We start from the raw sequence: 18515 nt of genomic DNA on the forward strand, positions 1-18515 counted from the left end.
TCCAGATAAGCTATGGTTGTTTTGACACAATAATGCACTTTGAAAACAGCATGGATATTAGACAGTTTCAAGCAACAGCTTGCTCCTGTCCGGACTAACAATTTCAACAAAGCACACACTGTACTGTCTACTGCCCTACTCTCACTGTGGCAGAGTGCAGAACAGCACTTTAAAATCAATTCGGACTAATTTAGTTATTACAGTAGTTACTGGTTGATAGCAACTATAGTGAGAATGTCTTGGAGAATAAATATTGTCAGTGCTGTATAAAACATCTTTGATCGCTTGAAAATGTACTTACTTAATCTTAACTTCAAAGCATAGGAGCAAAACATTAAAAATATGTTACCAGAATTTTTCTGATCCCTATTTACACTTTTTCCTTAGATGCCATTATCAAAGAAAGGCCTTTTTGCATTCTGCTGGTCCTGCTGATTGTTCTTTGATAAAAATTATATTCATTCTTTATACACTTTATCAAGATTGAGATAGCATTAGCAAAATTAGACTATAATTATCATACTTAAAATACATGGTCCAAAATGATGCCATTTGATTTTATGTCAAAGCATAATTCTTTGAACAATGATTTAAATGCTTTTCTAAAAACTTACTCTGTGAATCAAAATCTAGGAAGGGTCCTCAACATCTCTCTGAATTTTGATGGAAGACTCACTCATCAACATATAGAGTGTATTGTTTTATCTGACTTAATTTGTTTTCACGTTGTAATTGCATACACTCATGCGATTTAATGCACTTAATTTATTTATTATGTTTGATTATCATTATTTTTTTATCATCATGATTAGATATTTTTATGCTTGAATGAACATCATCTAATTTTGTAACATGACTTGAACATTGTCTGTTTTGTTTTAAGTGGGACTTTTGTGCACTGATAATGTTAGGTTCATTTTATAAAATCAAAACACTGTATCTTTCATATAGCTCAGTTGAGTAATTATAAAACTGAGATGATTCCGTATCATTTATTTGTATTTTCTATCAATATTTTTTATTACAGTATGATGAATTTGAAGTATATTTGAAAATCTTGGTACTGGCATATTAATTTCTTGGTTTTATAGACAGTAAGGATATACAAGATTAAAAATGCATTTTTATGATATGAATATGATATAATAACTAAACATCATATTTTTCCAGTTCATACTGTGAGCAAAAGCAAGCTCATCTGTCCCAGTTGTCTGCAGGGAAGATGGTATAACAGGTGTTGGTAGAACCCAAGTCACCAGAACAATCTGGCAATGAGTGAATGAACCAGGGATGCCTATATACTGGCTTAATGAGTGATGAGATGCAGCTGGGAACTGAAGGTGGAGCTGATGAGGTAAGCGTGGCCGGCCAGTGGGAGTGAGACGGAGGCAGGGTAGGTGGAAAATTACTGAAGGTGAAGGCCGAGCAGGCTGTGACAGATGGACCTATTATTCATACTGAAATACTCTCTCAATGTCACACCACACCCTTCATCTTAATCGCAGGTGCAGGAATGTGTCAAACCAAATCTACATGTGAAAACAGATATAGGATATTATACTTTTCTGGATAATGACTACATCATGTATTAACCCATGTAAGCTTAAAACATTGTTACTGCACTTGCAAATCATTGCGGTTTTTGTTTTGTGTGCACACCCACTGTGATGTTCTGATGAACTAGACAATCACAATATTGGATACTGTTATATTATAAACCCACTGTTATATAATATATTGTTAAACTGGACCAGATGGTCAGCAGGCTCCTGTGTTGCACAAAGTAAAGTTGGGTGTGATCAGTGAGGGGAGTGCCTTAAAAAAATAAGGCACTCCCCTCACAAAGGTATCAGTTACCCTTCTCATATATCTGCATTCACAGTTTCCTCATTTCTGATAGCACTCCCCTTACTGATTCGGTAGAAAACGGAAGTCAACTGCAGTGCAGGATACTTATCAGTGACACCCCAGACACAACATTTACTGCGGGCAGAAATACCTTCAAATTTGATCAACTCAACAAGGAACAAGCCTGTCTTGCGTGCTGCAACATTGTAATGGTTAGCCCTCCAAGGACAGACTATCTGTATAAGAACAGATGCAGTAGACGGAATCACAGGGATGTCTACACCTTTCAAGAGGCATGTATGGACAAGTTTTAGTACCTGGGATGTATCCAGGATTTACTCTTAAGGGTGTGGCTGTGGACGGTTTTCTGCGTAGACGGCTTCTGCTGTTCTTTTTTGCTGAACTTTTTGAAGGGCTGTGAATAACCTGCCACTCTGCCACGTTTAATAGGACTCTATAGGAAATTCAGCACTGTCAGTCGCATGCCAGTAGGGGGCACAGCTTGACAACATATATAACAACATATATAACAGGAAGTACTGTTATTGCTTATAAATAATCATCATTCTAAAAGTACTCAGAGATAATATACAAATTAAAGTAACTAATAGTATTGGCAACATATATTGACACACAAGACTACACTTTTAACTATATCAGTCACTAAGTGACTGATATAGTTTAGTCACTGGCTAACTGAAGAGGAAACGCACAAAAAAATATCATGAATTATCAACAACAGGTGTGAGTCCCAATCTGATCAAGGAAGCTGCTCAAAGAAAAGAAAAACCTGTCCGGTTGCTCTTGTGTTTGGGAAACCTTGGATTTGCAAAGAGAAATGCAGGTAGCAGAGCCACATCAGAGCTGTTGAGTTTACAGTACTCATCTTCACGAGCAGCAAAAATGCTGAAAAAATTCTTACAGTTATTGATACTTTTTGCTTTCCTCAGTCTAGCATGTTCTGTTGTGCTGTTGTTGTACAGGGAAAAAAGAACTTTAACTTACATTTTCAACAAAGAGGAAAGTAGAAATGAGGTACTTTCCGAGTTGGTAAAAGAACGTGTTCAAGAGCTGTGGGAATTTAAGGATAAACCCCCAAAAGCCAGCGAAGAGAAGACACAGAACGAAACTTTGAAACTCTGCCCCGACTACCCTCCAAAACTTGTGGGTCCTCTCTTGGTGGAGTTTAATTATAAACAAACTATGGAGGAGATGAGACAGGAACTCAGTTCTCTTGTTCAGCTGGGAGGACGCTACAAGCCACCAGAATGTATCACCAAACATAAGGTAGGTGAATGAGCAATAACAATGAAATCATTTACCATGATTTTTTTAATACTTGGAATCTATTTCAAAAACAATCTGAGGTGAACATATTTCATATTTTAATATATGTACGATTTGTTTAATGTGCAAAAACTGATAACTAAATCAACAACAACTTAACTAAATCAAAAGTCTAAATGAAAACAGATCGCACATTCTTCAAATTTCACAAGTACTTTGTCAACTCACTTAAAAAAAAATTTAAATTTTGGCCCTAATGTCTTAAGCAAAATAACTTATGCCACAATCTAAAATTCACTGCTAACACACTAATTACTAGTATTATAAGGATTTTTTATATTTTGTCTATACATATATATTACAAACAATTGTGACCAAGACACATACTGAGAAGGACATTTGAGTTGAAAAAGACTTAATGGATAATGAAATGTGTTTTCCCAGATGCTTACATGAAATACTTATTTAATCTGTTTAGGTGGCAATCATCATCCCATTCCGAAATCGACATGAGCACCTAAAGCACTGGCTGTACTACCTCCATCCTATACTGATGCGTCAACAGTTGGACTACGGTGTATATGTCATCAACCAGGATGGAGAGGGAGTGTTCAACCGGGCTAAACTGCTAAATGTAGGCTTTGCTGAAGCGCTGAAGGAGTATGATTATGAGTGCTTTGTCTTCTCTGATGTAGACCTGGTTCCCATGGATGACCGTAACCTTTATAGATGTTTTGACAATCCCCGACACCTGGCTGTGGCTATGGACAAATTTGGCTTCCGGTTACCCTATAATACCTACTTTGGTGGAGTTGCCTCATTGTCCAAGGACAAATTCTTAAAGATTAATGGCTTCCCAAACACTTACTGGGGCTGGGGTGGTGAGGATGATGATATCTATAGCCGAATTACCTACCGTGGAATGTCCGTTTCTAGGCCGGACTTGGTGAGAGGAAAGTACAGAATGATCAGACATGAAAGAGACTTGCACAATGAACCTAATCCAGTGAATCCTGACAAACTGCACCAAACCCGGTGGACTATGGATGGTGATGGGATTAATACCCTTAAATACACAGTTAAGGAGATTGTGAAGGATACACTGTATACTTTTATCACTGTGGATATTCAGGCTCCACTAAAATGAATGAGGATGAAGCCTGTAGATCCTGAACTGGTGTTGACTATTGATTAATCTGCATCTCAATCTCAGGATTCAAACAAAAAGTGGGTTGTACCCTATTTTGTCTTGGGTGGTTCTTAATTAACCTAGACCAGATATATGTATTTGCATAAGGTTAATTATGCATACCTGTTGGCATATGTGTGTGTTCTGCGCAGTCCATACTGACATGATGATTGTGTCTATATTTTGTGAATATTACAATGTTTTTTTAAATGTGCGTAGGCACTGAACAACTGTACTGAAATGTATGACCACAATGGCCCAACAATTGCCAATCACAGAACGACTAATAAAATACATTAATTGTGCATTTGCTCAGTGAATCTGTGCATGCAAGCTGGACTATCAATAACGAGTGTCTGTGTGTGTGTGTGTGTGTGTGTGTGTGTGTGTGTGTGTGTGTGTGTGTGTGTGTGTGTGTGTGTGTGTGTGTGTGTGTGTGTTTATTTGTATAAATCTTTTACTGCACCAGTTCAGCTCCAATCACATCTCTGTGAGCATAGAGACCCAACACTCTCCCATCCTCTTTCCTGCCCAGCCCCCTTTTTTCATTGGTTGACCTAGTGGAGTTACTATGGGAACGACTGTAGAGAGGCTGCCATGCAGAATATGGGGTACAGCCTGTGAATGGTGCTCAAGGCTCCATCATACACACACACATGCACATTTATCAAGGCAAGAAAACTCTACCTACAATTAAGATTATTATTGTTTTTTAGAAATATTATTATGACCTGAGTTTTCCACCAGTAGCATCTGTAATTTAAGGGGTTCTTCTTTGGAGGGTTTATTTAATTGGACTTTCTCTTTTTTTCAACATAGAGTGTGTTGCTATGGTTTATTTCCATATTATCTTCTATAAAAGATAACTTGACTGCTGTACTACTGTGCTTTAGGCCTATGGTAAACTATAAATATCTCATCATTTTATCAACTTTTTAACCAAGAAATTAATATGATAGTTTAAGTCAATGAAATGTCAAAGTTTTAAGGAGCTGTAGTTGAATAGTAAGACAATATAGCTTTGTTAAAATAATAAACAACAATATTTTCCCTGACTTAAACAGCAGCAGATACCGATTTAACTTAGAGTATGGACTAAACAATCTCAGAATCATGATTTAGCTTTTCATAAAGACTGCTGAAAGAAACTAGCTAGTTACAATACACTGATAGTTGATTATGTACAAAATACTATATAATTCTGATAATAATAATGTAAGTAAAAGGTCATGTAAATGTTATGTAATGTAAATATAATCCATTTCAGTAGGACAGTCCTACACAGCAGTAGGAGCAAAACTCTCGGGTGCATTGATGTTTTTTTGCCTGAGTTAAACTTTTAATTTAATGTGCCTTTCTTTGTTCAAATATTACAAAGCCTGTCTTTAATAGGGTAAAAATGGTATAATGTGTGTGAGTGCTACTGTAGTGTATGGTGGTTTATGTTATAAAACTTTAAATAGATATTGCTCTGTAACTGACCTTAGCAAGTCAGTGTGCTGACTTAATGACTCTTCTTGTCCCTCTGTTACACTACGTTTTAGCATACCATTTCCTCATTATTGCTGTTCATCAAAAGTTGCATAGCTAGCCAAAAGCTTCATTTAAGAGAACTGAACCCAGACAAACCCATAGTCACATCTCAATGAATGTTGTTCGTTCAGTTTTTTTCTTTGCATTTGGTCTTCATTTCCTTTCTTTCTTTGGTGGTTTGTACAAGAACTCTGTTGTTCTAGCAAACTAAACACTCCCTGTCATGGACTCATGCCAGATTTATGCACCAAAACAACAAGCACACACAGTGATGAACATGGCTAACAATGAGTGTCTACATCCAGCTCCGAAGCAGCAGCAGATTAATGATGAGATCAGCACACACACACATGCGCACATCAGCACACACCATTCTCACTGTCAGCATCACTAGCTTTCATCTGGTAGGCTGGCAAAAGTGAGTGTTATGGTCTTACATAAGGCCTCGGCGTGCAGAAACAGAGAGAGGGAGCTGAAGGGGGGGGGGCGGGGGGGGGGGGGGTTGCTGCACCATTACAAAGGGGATTCGCACTGCACCAAATCCTCCTCCCACTACACATGCATGCGCATCCACAACACAACAACATATGATCTTTTTCTAGCAACATGTGTCTTCCTCGTAACAATGGGAACACTCCCTTTCATCAATATTCTGGACACACAGACACACACCCAGGTTCCATATTCACATGAATCAGCTCTGCCTCAGCTGGCTCTCTTTGTTATCATGCTGGCTGTTTGTCCCCATCTCTACATGTCTTTCCCCAGGAGAGACAAACAGCAAACAATGACACATCCATCTGGCTTTCATTTCAGCAATCAATAAAATGTATTGATAACCTATAACTCATAAGCCAAGCAGACCTCTTTGCAAGTTCGACACCAAAACAAAAATGCCACACACTGCACATCAACAAAAAGCATCTCTGTTTCTCACCATCTCTCCCATCCAACCTACCCCTTGGGGATTTAAGCCACCAGGACATGGAGGGGAGCTGAGGAGAGATGGGCTCTATCTTGTTTTTGTCTAATCATACAAGTACACGAAGCCTCTGACATGAAAATGTATGTAATGCTGTGAAAATGTGGTCACAAAGAGTCAAGAGCTCATCTATCAGCGCAAACACAGTTTTATTCATTAAATATGAAAAGGGGAAAGATTTGCACTGTGAACATATGGTAATAAAAAGAAGAACATGATGTGCCTTTCAATGCACTGATCACAGGAAGGTCCAGATTTGTAATCAGAAAGAAAAGAGAGAAGTATTTATCACCAAAAAAAAAACAAAAAACAAAAAAAGATGAACCAGATGCCAATGTGCCTGACTCAGTGGTTGATGTCATTACTGTGTAGTGCCAGTGCAACAACTAATGACAAAAGTTTAACTTTAATTTTCACAATGTCATACTTGGAATAACTGAGGAAAAAATGTGCTACTGACTCACTGTGGCATGTGGAACACATTTGGCACCAGCGGAGGAGGACACAATAAACCAGTTGAATATATAAGGTGTAATGATTATTTCATGGTTCTCTACTCTCTCTTAATCTTAGCATTAATATAATTTGATTGTTGAAAGTGGGGTTTCCCATTCATGGAGTTAGATGTTTTATTTTTGTTCTCCTCGGCCAACTGTTGTGGTTAGCAGTCCAGAAGAAAATATACTTTTACCAGAAATACTTTTAAGGTTTAGACTGTTGCCCATCTCAATCACACAAAAAGTTACCTTATGCCACCATCCTTCCCTCTCATTTCTATCCCTTCCTCAACTCAGAGGAGAATGAGAGTAATCGCAAACTAAACCAAAAGATCATAGAGCACAGTTTAGGCAAATAAAACATGAATGGACATGATCATTTTCTGCTCTGCAGGTGACCTTTAGCATGCCCTTTTTATGTGGTGAGAAATGCTCTTCCTGCAGACCTGGGATCAGGTTACTCCATGGACTGTTCTACACTACACCATTGGGTGGCTGAAAAGATATCTGAACCTGAAGCAGCTTCATGGATCAATCATCACATCCTAAATGAAATGGAAAGCTATCATGAACTAGAATGACCCTCAAGTGTTGGTACCCTTGTGGTTAGGATTAGAGAAAACTTGCATCATCTCGAATGTCTTTTCCTATGAAAACCCCTCTCTTTCAGTAAAGAGTAGGGTAGGGAACACTCTGCTCCCTGTAACTTGTCTCACTGAATCACTGACAAAGGCCTTTTAGGACTGCAATACACCCCACTCATTCTTAATACAAGTGGTGCTTTGCAAGGCTGCATACACTGGGCAGTAATTTGTCTCAATTTTTTTGAGCATGGGGGACTTAGAAAACAGTACACTCCACCATTTGTCTTGCCCCTACAACAAAGAGACAAAGAGGGAAACAGACCAGCACACGGAAGTATATGCTGGATGACCTACAATGATGTCAAGCTACATTCAGATTCACACACAGCTATGGCGATTCCTAGAATGAGGTTGTACAAAAAGTACAACAGCCAGGAAAAGAAGGGTGGAGGACTCTGAACTGATTCAGCATTTGTCCCCAAATTTTACTTTTTTTTTTTTTTGACGAACAGAAAGTCAGAGTATTAAGAAGCTGGTGCAATCACAGTTTAAGATCCGTGCAATATGACTTAGGAAGAGGGAGCCTATAAAACAGTATGAAATCCAGTGAAGAAGAAAATACTAACTAGAAAAAATTGGTTGTTTTTCCTTAGCAAAGAAAGTCTTCCAGTGTAGCTACAAAGACAGTGCCAAAGGTTGAACAGTGTGTGTATCTAAGATGCTTCAGTGTTAGATGATGTTCCTGACCTTTGTGCCCTGTATGTGTGGCACTGCATGCAGAGAGAGAGAGAAAATGTGTGCGTGCATGTACGATTTTGTTTGAGTATGTGGATGTGTGTGTTTTGAAGCATCAGTGCAAGGGATCCCTCCAGATAGAGTATTGCGATAGTTTTTCAGGTTTCCATTGGTAATTCAATGGCTGTAAATCCCAGAGATTGACATATGGATGTACTTCCAGTAATGCAGGGGGGTATAGGTGAGATCCAAATGAAACAGGCTGAGTCCAAACCTCCACAATAAAAAATTAACCAGTCGACAAAGTGGAGGTCTCCATCACCAAAAAAAAAAGATAACGTGTAGCCTTCTGCACATTTGTAGCTGTGAAGTAGGTAAGTAATAAAACCAGTTCAGGTCTTACCATTCATTTTCATAGATGCACATAAAGTTTAATTATCAGTGTGTGGTTAGAAGAAGACCATCTTCGAAGAGCAAAATACACATACAACAGCAAAACAAAAAACAAAAAATAGTATGTTATCCCAGGCTGTGGATGTTGTTGAGTCTGTTCCAGAATATTAGAGGCTGTGAAATGACTTTTTTTTTTTTTACTTTGGCTCTAAGATCAGAGGATTAGGAGGTAATTTTGTTACAGATTACACAAGATGAATCAGGAAAAAAACAAAAAAACAAACTTTGATTAGATTAGGTCCTTATGAGCAAATTGAGTTATGTTATGTGGAATTCCATAACAAAAATGTAAGAGATAAAAAGGTGCTCTGCTTTTTCTTTTTTTCTTTTTCTTGCAGCGTGCAGTCATGAGCTACATCAAAGTGGCCGTCAAAATCTCAGCAGGTCACTTTTTCCAGGAAGTTACAAGGCGAACGTGAAAGATGCAAGTCCATGGATTGTCAAGAGTCTCCAAAGTTCCTGAGGGTCATGAAGTGTTAACCCAGCTTTTTGGAGTCTCCTTGTGACTTTCTGAAGTGAACAAAACCATTATTCTATTCGTTGTAAGCCAAAACACTTAAGGAATGAGTGCTTTTAACATCTGAGAGAAATTTATAGGCTGTTAACTCCACAGCTCAACATTTTTTCAGTCTGCGAAAACTTTTGGCTCTGCATAAACAGTACTGTAAAGAAGTCCATACATTAGTGGGAGAGAACCACCAATTTGACAGAAACTACTTCTTGTGGGCAGTTCCTCTGTTGCCAGCTTTGTTTCCTGAACGACGAACGGGCACCTTGGATACAGGGATTCTGGTGCGAGCTAGGGGAGGAGCTTGGGTCTTTGGTGGAGGGGATTCAGCCTCTAGGACAGATGATAGGGCTGACTGGCTTACAGAGTGGGAGGGTGGGGTTTGTCTGGTGCTTACTGGGATCTTGGATTCTCGAGGAAGGCTGGCACTGCCTTTCATTGATCGGAAGGAGGAAGAGGAGGAGGATGAAGGAGGACTTGTTTGGGATGTGGGGCTCAGTTTGTATTCAGTAGATGGAGAAGGCGTACTGTTTAGATCTTCATCTACTTCCTGCTCGTCATCATCTCCTTCCTCTTCAGGGTCGTTGTAAAGGTCATACAGGTGGTCTCCAGAGCAACTGTCACGTGATAGAGCCAACTTCTGGTTACGCTGCAGCCCACTCTCATCAGGTGTTGCTGTGGGTGTTGCTGAGGGTGTGTCCCAGTAGCCCTCATCACTGAGTGGCTCTTTTTCACCAGGTGATGCAGGATGACGGCCATGTGTGTGAGGAAGAGGGGGTTTAGCTGCCCGATTTCCTGCTCCACCAACTACTGGTATCTTACTGAGCCCCAATGCCTTCACTTGGGGTACCTTTCGGTCTGAACTCCTGGGGGCTAAGGGAATGTGGCTGCTGGAAGGGTTGGTGCAGGGGGGATAAGTGGAAGTGGGGTTGGTTGAGGGAGGTTGGTGTGATCGGGGCAAAGCAGGAGAGTTATCCCCTGTGGAGGGCAACATGTGCCAGAGCCCTTGCATGTCTGCATCGTCCACTCCTTCTGGACTCGCCATTTCTTCCCCACCACCCATGTAAGCCACCACGCCACTACCAGCTGGGTGCTGTTGTGGTGGAGGCGGTGCCCGAGCCCGGGCTGGGAGGGAAGCAGGCACTGAGCTGGAGGAAACAGAGAACATGGGCTGGGTCAGCTGGGAAGGTAAGGGGGATTTGGATGGGGAGCAACGGGATGTAGCACTGGTGATACAAACAGCTCTCCCAACACCTGCTCCCACACTCCCCCCTCCTCCCCCACTGCTGCTGCTACTGGTGCCACTGCCCCCATTACCCGCTGGCCCCTCATCGTCTGCATCAGCAATAATGTCACCACAGCCAGTCAGTGAATCAAAGCTCTTGAGGGATGTGACATCAGTGAAGAGGAGAGAGCAGAGTCTGTCCACCGAAGGTTCTGAGGGTGGGTCACCTGTGCTGCAACGATCCAAAGGGGGTGTTGCAAATGAAGGCGTGAGGCTGGAAATGGAGGCTTTGGCTTTTTGGATGGGTGGGCGCAGTGGCGAGTCAGTGGGTGTGTAAGGAAAGGAGGAGTCTGGCTCAACAGATGGCCCTGGCATGGCGACACAGTGAGGGGGTGTCATGGTAACACTAGTAATGGGAGTCTCTGTTGCTTGGAGGTTAGGCTCTGCCTCTGCATTCTCACAATCCTCTTGGTGATGATGCGGAGGCGGTTCAAGGGTGAGAGTAATATCCTTTACCTTTTCAGAGTCGGTACTGTCCCCATCCTTCTCCTTGTTACCCTCCACTGCTTCCCCATCTGTCTCGTTTGTTTTTTCCTTACGTCTCCATCGCATGCTGCTAAAAAATCCCTTTAGGCCCCTCCCTCTTCTGACAAGCCCTGTCCCCCCATTCTCACTCGACCTGAAACTCCCCCGTCGAAGTAGAGAGAAGAAACTCAGCGATTTGCTGAGAGACCTCACCGGTCCAGCCTCCAGGCTAGCAAGCCCCTCCCCTCTCTGTCCATCAGTGTCGTTGTTAGAGCTCGTTAGTCCATCGTGCGTTTTGCTCCTAACGAGCTCCACTGATGCTGTTGAGCCATTTCCATTCAAAGAATTCCCATTGTCCGAATTTCCGTTGTTCCTGCTGTTTGTGGCCCCTTTGTTCCTGAAGGAGAAGAAGCTGGCCATTCCAGAGCCAGTACGTCGCTTTCCGAAGAGTTTGAAGGCAGCTTTGTTGATCTTCCCTGTGGGCTGGGGGTCACACTGTGGTGCCACAGGAGGCTCCACACACTCCGACTGCACCTCCATTATCTAGCGCTCTATCACTCCCACTTTATCGTTTCCCTCAAGCTCTCTAGCTGCCTTGCTGTCCTCTCTCTCTGTGGCCACACATACACTCACCCTTTCTCTCCACCCTGCTGTCTGGTGCTCTTTCACTCCCACTCTGACTTGCTCTAACGGATGCCTGCTGGTTTTCTCTCTCTGCCTCCCTCCCTCCCTCTCTGTCTCTCTCTCTCTCTCTCTCACACACAGACACAGGCACACACACACATGCTGAGTGCTGCTCCTCACTGTATCCATGGCAACTGGGTGGGCTAAGCAGCTTTCGTCAATGTTGGCGGGGCGCCAGTGTCTGTCCTCCACTCCCTCCCCCATTATCCTCCTCCTCTCTTCACCCACCTTCCCTGTCACCAATGCACTGTTGGCTCATTTCTTTTAATTGTTCATGAATTTACAAGACCACCAATTCATTGCTGCCTTCCCTGCATTTGTCTATGCATGTCTGTATACTAAACATGTCTCAGTGTGTTTGGTAAATAAGTAAAGATACACACCCACTGATGATTAAACATGAGTTCAATATGTTTATGCAAGTTTTCTCAGTGGGTCATGAGTCACAGTGGAATGGCTAATTATAAAAACTTTGTTTGGATTTGATGTGGAACATGGGTCATGAAGGTGGGAAAAATCTAACAAGTGAAAGCAAAGTTTTACAAATGTGAATGTTTTTGTGATGTCTTTTGTGATGTCTTACAGTATCATCGCGAGAGGTAAGTCAAGTTTCATTACAAATTTATCAGTATTACTTCACCTAGCCCTGTGTGTGTGTTTGTGTGTGTGTGTGTGTGAGTGTGTGTGTGAGAGAGAGAGAGAGAGAGAGTGGAAAAGCTCAAAGTAAACACAAATAAGCGTGTCAGAAGCCCTGAATTAGAGAACTCAAATACAAGAATTGCTGATCAACAGTATGAGACGGCTTAAGCCAGGATATGGATTTAGAAAAAAATATTTCAGTGCTGTTGCACAGACACACGCACACACACATATGCTGCTCAGACATGCCTCCAACACAGTTTGGGCCAGACATATAGGCCATATGGCCTGAAGCCCTCTTCCATATGGACACAGGGCCAGGTGTCTGAGAGCTATGACAACACATTTAACTGTTATCCTATCATCTTAAGTGTGCATGTGCATGTGTCTGTGTGTCTGTAACCACTCATGCAGCCAAGAGTACAATCTTTCTTTTCACATTAGCTGTACTGTCCGCTCCTACTTTGGCAACAATTAACTGTTTAGTAACTGCAGTCAAAAGCACTGTTTCTCATTCTCATTTCTCATCCCTAAATACATTTAATGTAATGTAAAGAGAGAAGATATTAAATAAAATCTATATAAAAATAAATCTTTCCTTCTAAGCCACTATTTTTTGGAGTTTTGGTGTCTCTCTCAAAATATATTTTATTCTCACCTGCAATAGGTTCACCATGAGTTCTCCTGTTTTCCATGCTAAGCGAGATCCACTGTGGGTGCTCTTTTAACAGCCTATTCTATCCTCCCAACCCCCCATGAATCTCCCTGATACCCCGACCCACTTACAAACCTCCTCTCCCCTCCTTCCTTTCCTCCCCTGCTCCTTTTCTCTCTCCTCCCTGTTCTAAGTCACTGTGGGCACAGGCTCTCCTCTTCCAGCCCACTGCTATCAAACAATGTCTGCATTCATCCGCCCAAGGCAACACACATACACACCCACAGATCCGCAGACAAGCTCACAACCGCACAAACACATTTTGAGGGCTTCCCCAGAGTGAGGCACTGAAGCGTATCTTCCTTATACTCTCCCCCAATAAGAAAGATAATCTGTCCACTCAGCCCACAAGTCAGTCACCCAGCCAGCCTGCTTACCAGACAGTCAGTCACCCAGTGTGTGAGTTTTCAGGTACATCAGATACTCAGGCAGAATGCCCTACAGCTATGCTAGCTGGTCAGCCAGCTATTGGATGGACCTGAAGCTGACACTGAGCAGCAGATGGCTGGTGGATTGATGAGTGGAGACTGACGAGTGGGTTCAGTTATCACAAGATGAGCCAAGGATTTTGCTGAGTTCTTATAATGGAAATGCACATTATTACGCTGTTTGAAGCATTCTGACATCAGTAAAGCATTGCACTGCAATATTTGTACATTCCACAGATAATTATTATAAATCTGGCAGCTCAAATTTGGTGGGAAAGCAACAGGATTTAGAGGATGATACCAATATTCATCTTTCTTTGACTTTGAACTTAACAATTTGAGATTACTACACGTTAAACTATAACAAAATGAAGATGGCACCTCCCTATGTAACAAGAATTGTGGTTGATGTTTTCAATGGATATTTCTGAGGTAGATTTAATCAGTTTTGTGTTTGTGAAATGCAACATGTGCTTTCTTTACAACCCTAATGATTAATTTCTGAGTCTTTCTACTGTGAAAAAGAAGACAGACAATGCACATACACAATAGAAGAAGTACACACCCTATTATCTTTACACACACTATTATCTCTCCTCCCCCCATCTGTCTAAATAGGGTTCCCATTTCAGCCCCTTGAGTGAAGCTCAGCACTAAGTAGGACAGTTAAAGGACATTTTCTTTTGCACTATGCCTGCATGTAGCTGCTAAATGTGCTTTTAAACTATATGCTCTGCTAGCAAAGAGCCTCGGGATGCAAATATTGATGTTATTTTAAAAGCACATGGGTCTGTATACATGTATGGCAAAGGGAATCCATATAAAAGGATGGATAGACGGATATATGAATATGTTAGAGAAGATGACATGATGCTGAATGTACAAGATTTGAGTATCAAAGATCTTCCAAATATCAAAACATCTTAGTTGCTTTAAAGGAGCTATTTGCAAGTTTTGCTACATAGCCAACATTAGCATTAACAGTTGTTTACTTACCAGTCTAGGAGAAACATTGCGTACTTAGCATCAAACTTCATCCTTTTAGTTACCAAGAGCTGTCTCCAGCGGTGCAAAGCAACAAGTTGCTTAACTCTATCACTTTTTCTTCTACTGATGTTAGCATGCTAACCAGTTAAGCCCGGCCTGTCTTGTCAATTTCCAATAGCGATTCACTGTTGTCTCCAATCTGCCTTGAAGACGTAGCACCACTCAGAGGGTGTATTATAGCATCTTGTATTAGGCAATGATGGCCGAAGATCTTGTCAATCGACAATCACCACCGCCCACTCCTGGCAAGAAACTACGTTTGTTGGGAGATAAGACTTACAAATAGCCCCATTAAACACACAATATGTAACTGTGTGCTGCTATGGGTCTCTCACTCAGAACAATAACAAAAGACGGAGTTTGGTGACATTGTGAAATAGCGTGGGATCATGGGAGTTGTCTTCACCACCATTGCTGTCACTGTAGTCAGCTAGCTTCTCCTGGTTAGGACTCCTTTCAGGAGATTCGTACCAGGAGCCAAATCATCCACAGAAGTCTCCTCTTCATCCCCAAAATAAACTGACCACGCGAGTAACACTGGTAAAAACACTGAATAAAGCACTTGAAAAAAATCAGTCTTTCTCTTACGGTGTTCAGCCGTCACAGGATGTCTTAAAGAGGCTGTGAAAATGCCACTAATGTTTGCTCTTCTTGTTTCTCTGCTAACTCGAGATCCATACTTTCGATAAATAACGGTTGTGTGTTCATATAGCATTTTTTTTTTTCACTTCAATAACATCAAATTATCTGACAAGAGTTGAGATGATGTCTTAAGGCCCAGAAAGTATACACAGGAAATGAACGAATTCAGGGATGGTGTTCTGAGGCATCCATCACCCTCCTGAATTTTCTATTTTTTCTTTTCCTTTGCTTTTCAATTCTTATGGAGGGATAAGTATATTATAATTTGTACTGATTAAGTTCAAATATTGTCAGTTACAGATGAGGGTTGTTAAACACAGCTGGAAAGCAGGTGGTGTTATTCGCCTTCTGGAACAATGGATCAAATCTGAAATACTTGCCTTTTGTGTGTGGATATATTAAAACTGATGGACAACTGCAAATAACCAAATGGATGTCAAGAAGTGATACTGCAAATTGATAACTCATCTTTTGTGGTGAAAAAAGCACTTAGAGACAATTCTAGCGACTTTCTGGACAAATCTTGGCTAAGTGAGTGAGTGGCAGAGAGACAAAGCAACAGTTTCTTACCCAGATGGAGGTTGTACTCTGAGAGACGAAATAAGAAAGCTATTGTGTCGCTTCTTACTTTCCCTCTGAGTGATTTAAAAGTAAATATAGCCGAAATCACAGTGACAGTCACAGTGTTTGTCTTTAACTTATGTGTTTGGTGCTTTTGTTAGATGATGATGTGGCTATAAAATCTGTATTTCAGCAAGTTATCATGTAGTCTTAAAGGGCCACTTCTAATCACTATTTCAAACTTGTTCTCATGTTTGACAACACAAACAGAAAAACATGTAAATGAGGACAGCTTTCTTGGGAATTCACCTGCATTAAAGCTCCCATATTTTACATTTTGATACGTTTTGATGTCCATAAGAAGATATATTTGTGGTACCAAAAACCATCTCAGTGTAGTTTTACATCTTGTCTCTCAGGCCTTCCTCTGGAGCTCTAGCAACAACAGGTGGGTGAATCAATCAGAAGAGAGGCTCTGATCCTCTTTTGAGACTGTTTTCTGAGTGATCAAATAAAAATATAGCATATTTCAGGTAAACACTCAGAGAAACCAAATCCTGCTAGGTTGAATGGTAGGTGTGGGTGGGCTGGGCTTGGGGGATGGTTGAGTGTTGTTCCTGAACACAGGCAGTGTGCATTTCTCTCTGAACTGAGTGCTTTGACACTTTTTGATACGTATTGGAATGGCCATCACAGAACTCTGACCTAAATCCAACTGAAAATTTGTGTGCAGAACTGAACTGAACTGAAGCATGTGCGCACAAGGAGGCGTACAACCCTGACTCAGTTCCACCACTTCTGTTAGGTGTAATGGACCAAGATTCCAACAACTTATTGTGATAAGCTTGGGGAAGGTGTCCTGACACATTTGACCCAAATTAAACAATTTATAGGCAATGCTACCAAATACTAACAAAGTGTATGTAAACTTCTGACACATTGGGAATGTGATGAAAGAAATTGAAGCTGAAATAATCATTCTCTCTACTATTATTCTGACATACACATCCTTAGAATGAAGTAGTGATCCTAACTGACCTGAGACCTGAGTTTACTAGGATTAAATGTCAGGAAATCTGCATTTAAATGTATTTGGCTAAGGCATATGTAAACTTCTGACTTCAACTGTACAGTATATATCATTATTTGAAATTAAAAGAGCACAGCCCCTCCTATGCAAAGTAATCCAGAGATGCAAATTATGTCTAGGTAAAAATTGCACTTGTCTGCTTCTCCTCAGTGCACCAGGGAGTGACCATACAGCAGCCGGTCCTTCTGTAAAGCCCTCTCTCATTATTCTACAATCCCCAGATCATGATGTAATTGTCTTGATTTATTAAAACACATACCCTTATAATCCAACTTTAATTATCCATAGCCAATGGTGTCAATGGTGTTCAATCCACTTCATACATTATATGATTAGTTGGAGTGTCAGTACAACATCAAAACATGAAGATAAAAACAAATACTTCACCACCTTATTCGCTTCACATGGTGTATTACAAGCTAAAATCAAACAACTGACCACTGTGTAATCAGCATGTAATCAAACAACTGAAAAAAAGTCTGGCTGTGTAATATTCCTTGATTGATTAAGATAAGGGTGTGTACATGACAAATTAAGTAATCTGAACTTTGCCTCTAAATTAATCAACATGAAATCACACACCCTAATCAGTAATGTCAGCAGGTGTTTTATCATTGGCAGATGATAAAAACACCTGCTATGAACCTACAGGGGTGTAGCCAAGTGCAATATGCTTGAAGTTTCAGTTATACACACACACACACACACACACACACACACACACACACACACACACACACACACACACACACACACACACAATAGCTTAGTTTAATCTGTAGCTGGAAGATAATGATGGAATGTGTGTGTGTGTGTGTCAGCACACATGTTCATGTTTGTGTATGTATGTGTACTAAACCCCCTAGGATTACCCTCTGTGCTCTTTTGTTACTTTAGTAATCAACAGGGAGTGGTACCAACTGTTGTTAAGCCACCTAAGCACACACTCTGAAAACCTGTAAACTGTGAACAATGTCTCTTTTACTGTTTTTCAGTCTTTTTCATATACACACAAGAACATTCACCTACCTTCATCCAAAAAATATCAGAAATAATAAAATGAAAAAAAACAATAACAATAATCAGAATAATTGCTATATACAGTATATTCATTCCGTTAAATATTTTTTCATTTCATTAATTTTAATACCCAACCAGGCATTCTGCCTAGTGTCAGCTGGTTTCAGTCCTTTACCTCTTTGCTTCTCTCCTCCTCTCTCTGCTGACATATACAGTATTTTTATACAGCCCAATACCCAATGAAGCTGTTCTCATTTACATTATTTTCTGTTTATCAGACTACAGACCAGAGTTTGAAATAGTGACTTAAATGTGGCCCATTA

The 18515-nt window shown here is 40.7% G+C and overlaps 2 protein-coding genes across 2 annotated transcripts; one reads left to right on the forward strand and one right to left on the reverse strand.

Moving 5' to 3' along the window:
* The first annotated feature begins 1799 nt into the window (after positions 1 to 1799).
* Positions 1800 to 4629, forward strand: LOC111237265 (beta-1,4-galactosyltransferase 1-like). Its single transcript, XM_022766291.1, has 2 exons — positions 1800 to 3135; positions 3614 to 4629. The coding sequence occupies exons 1-2, from the start codon at positions 2752 to 2754 to the stop codon at positions 4280 to 4282; spliced, it is 1053 nt and encodes a 350-aa protein (XP_022622012.1). The 5' UTR covers positions 1800 to 2751; the 3' UTR covers positions 4283 to 4629.
* A 2388-nt stretch (positions 4630 to 7017) lies between these two features.
* Positions 7018 to 11999, reverse strand: amer2 (APC membrane recruitment protein 2). Its single transcript, XM_022766341.1, has one exon. The coding sequence runs from the start codon at positions 11904 to 11906 to the stop codon at positions 9822 to 9824; it is 2085 nt and encodes a 694-aa protein (XP_022622062.1). The 5' UTR covers positions 11907 to 11999; the 3' UTR covers positions 7018 to 9821.
* Positions 12000 to 18515: the final 6516 nt, after the last annotated feature.

This window comes from Seriola dumerili, unplaced genomic scaffold (genome assembly GCF_002260705.1).
Source record: "Seriola dumerili isolate Sdu_G_001 unplaced genomic scaffold, Sdu_1.0 BDQW01000822.1, whole genome shotgun sequence".
Lineage (NCBI taxonomy): Eukaryota > Metazoa > Chordata > Actinopteri > Carangiformes > Carangidae > Seriola > Seriola dumerili.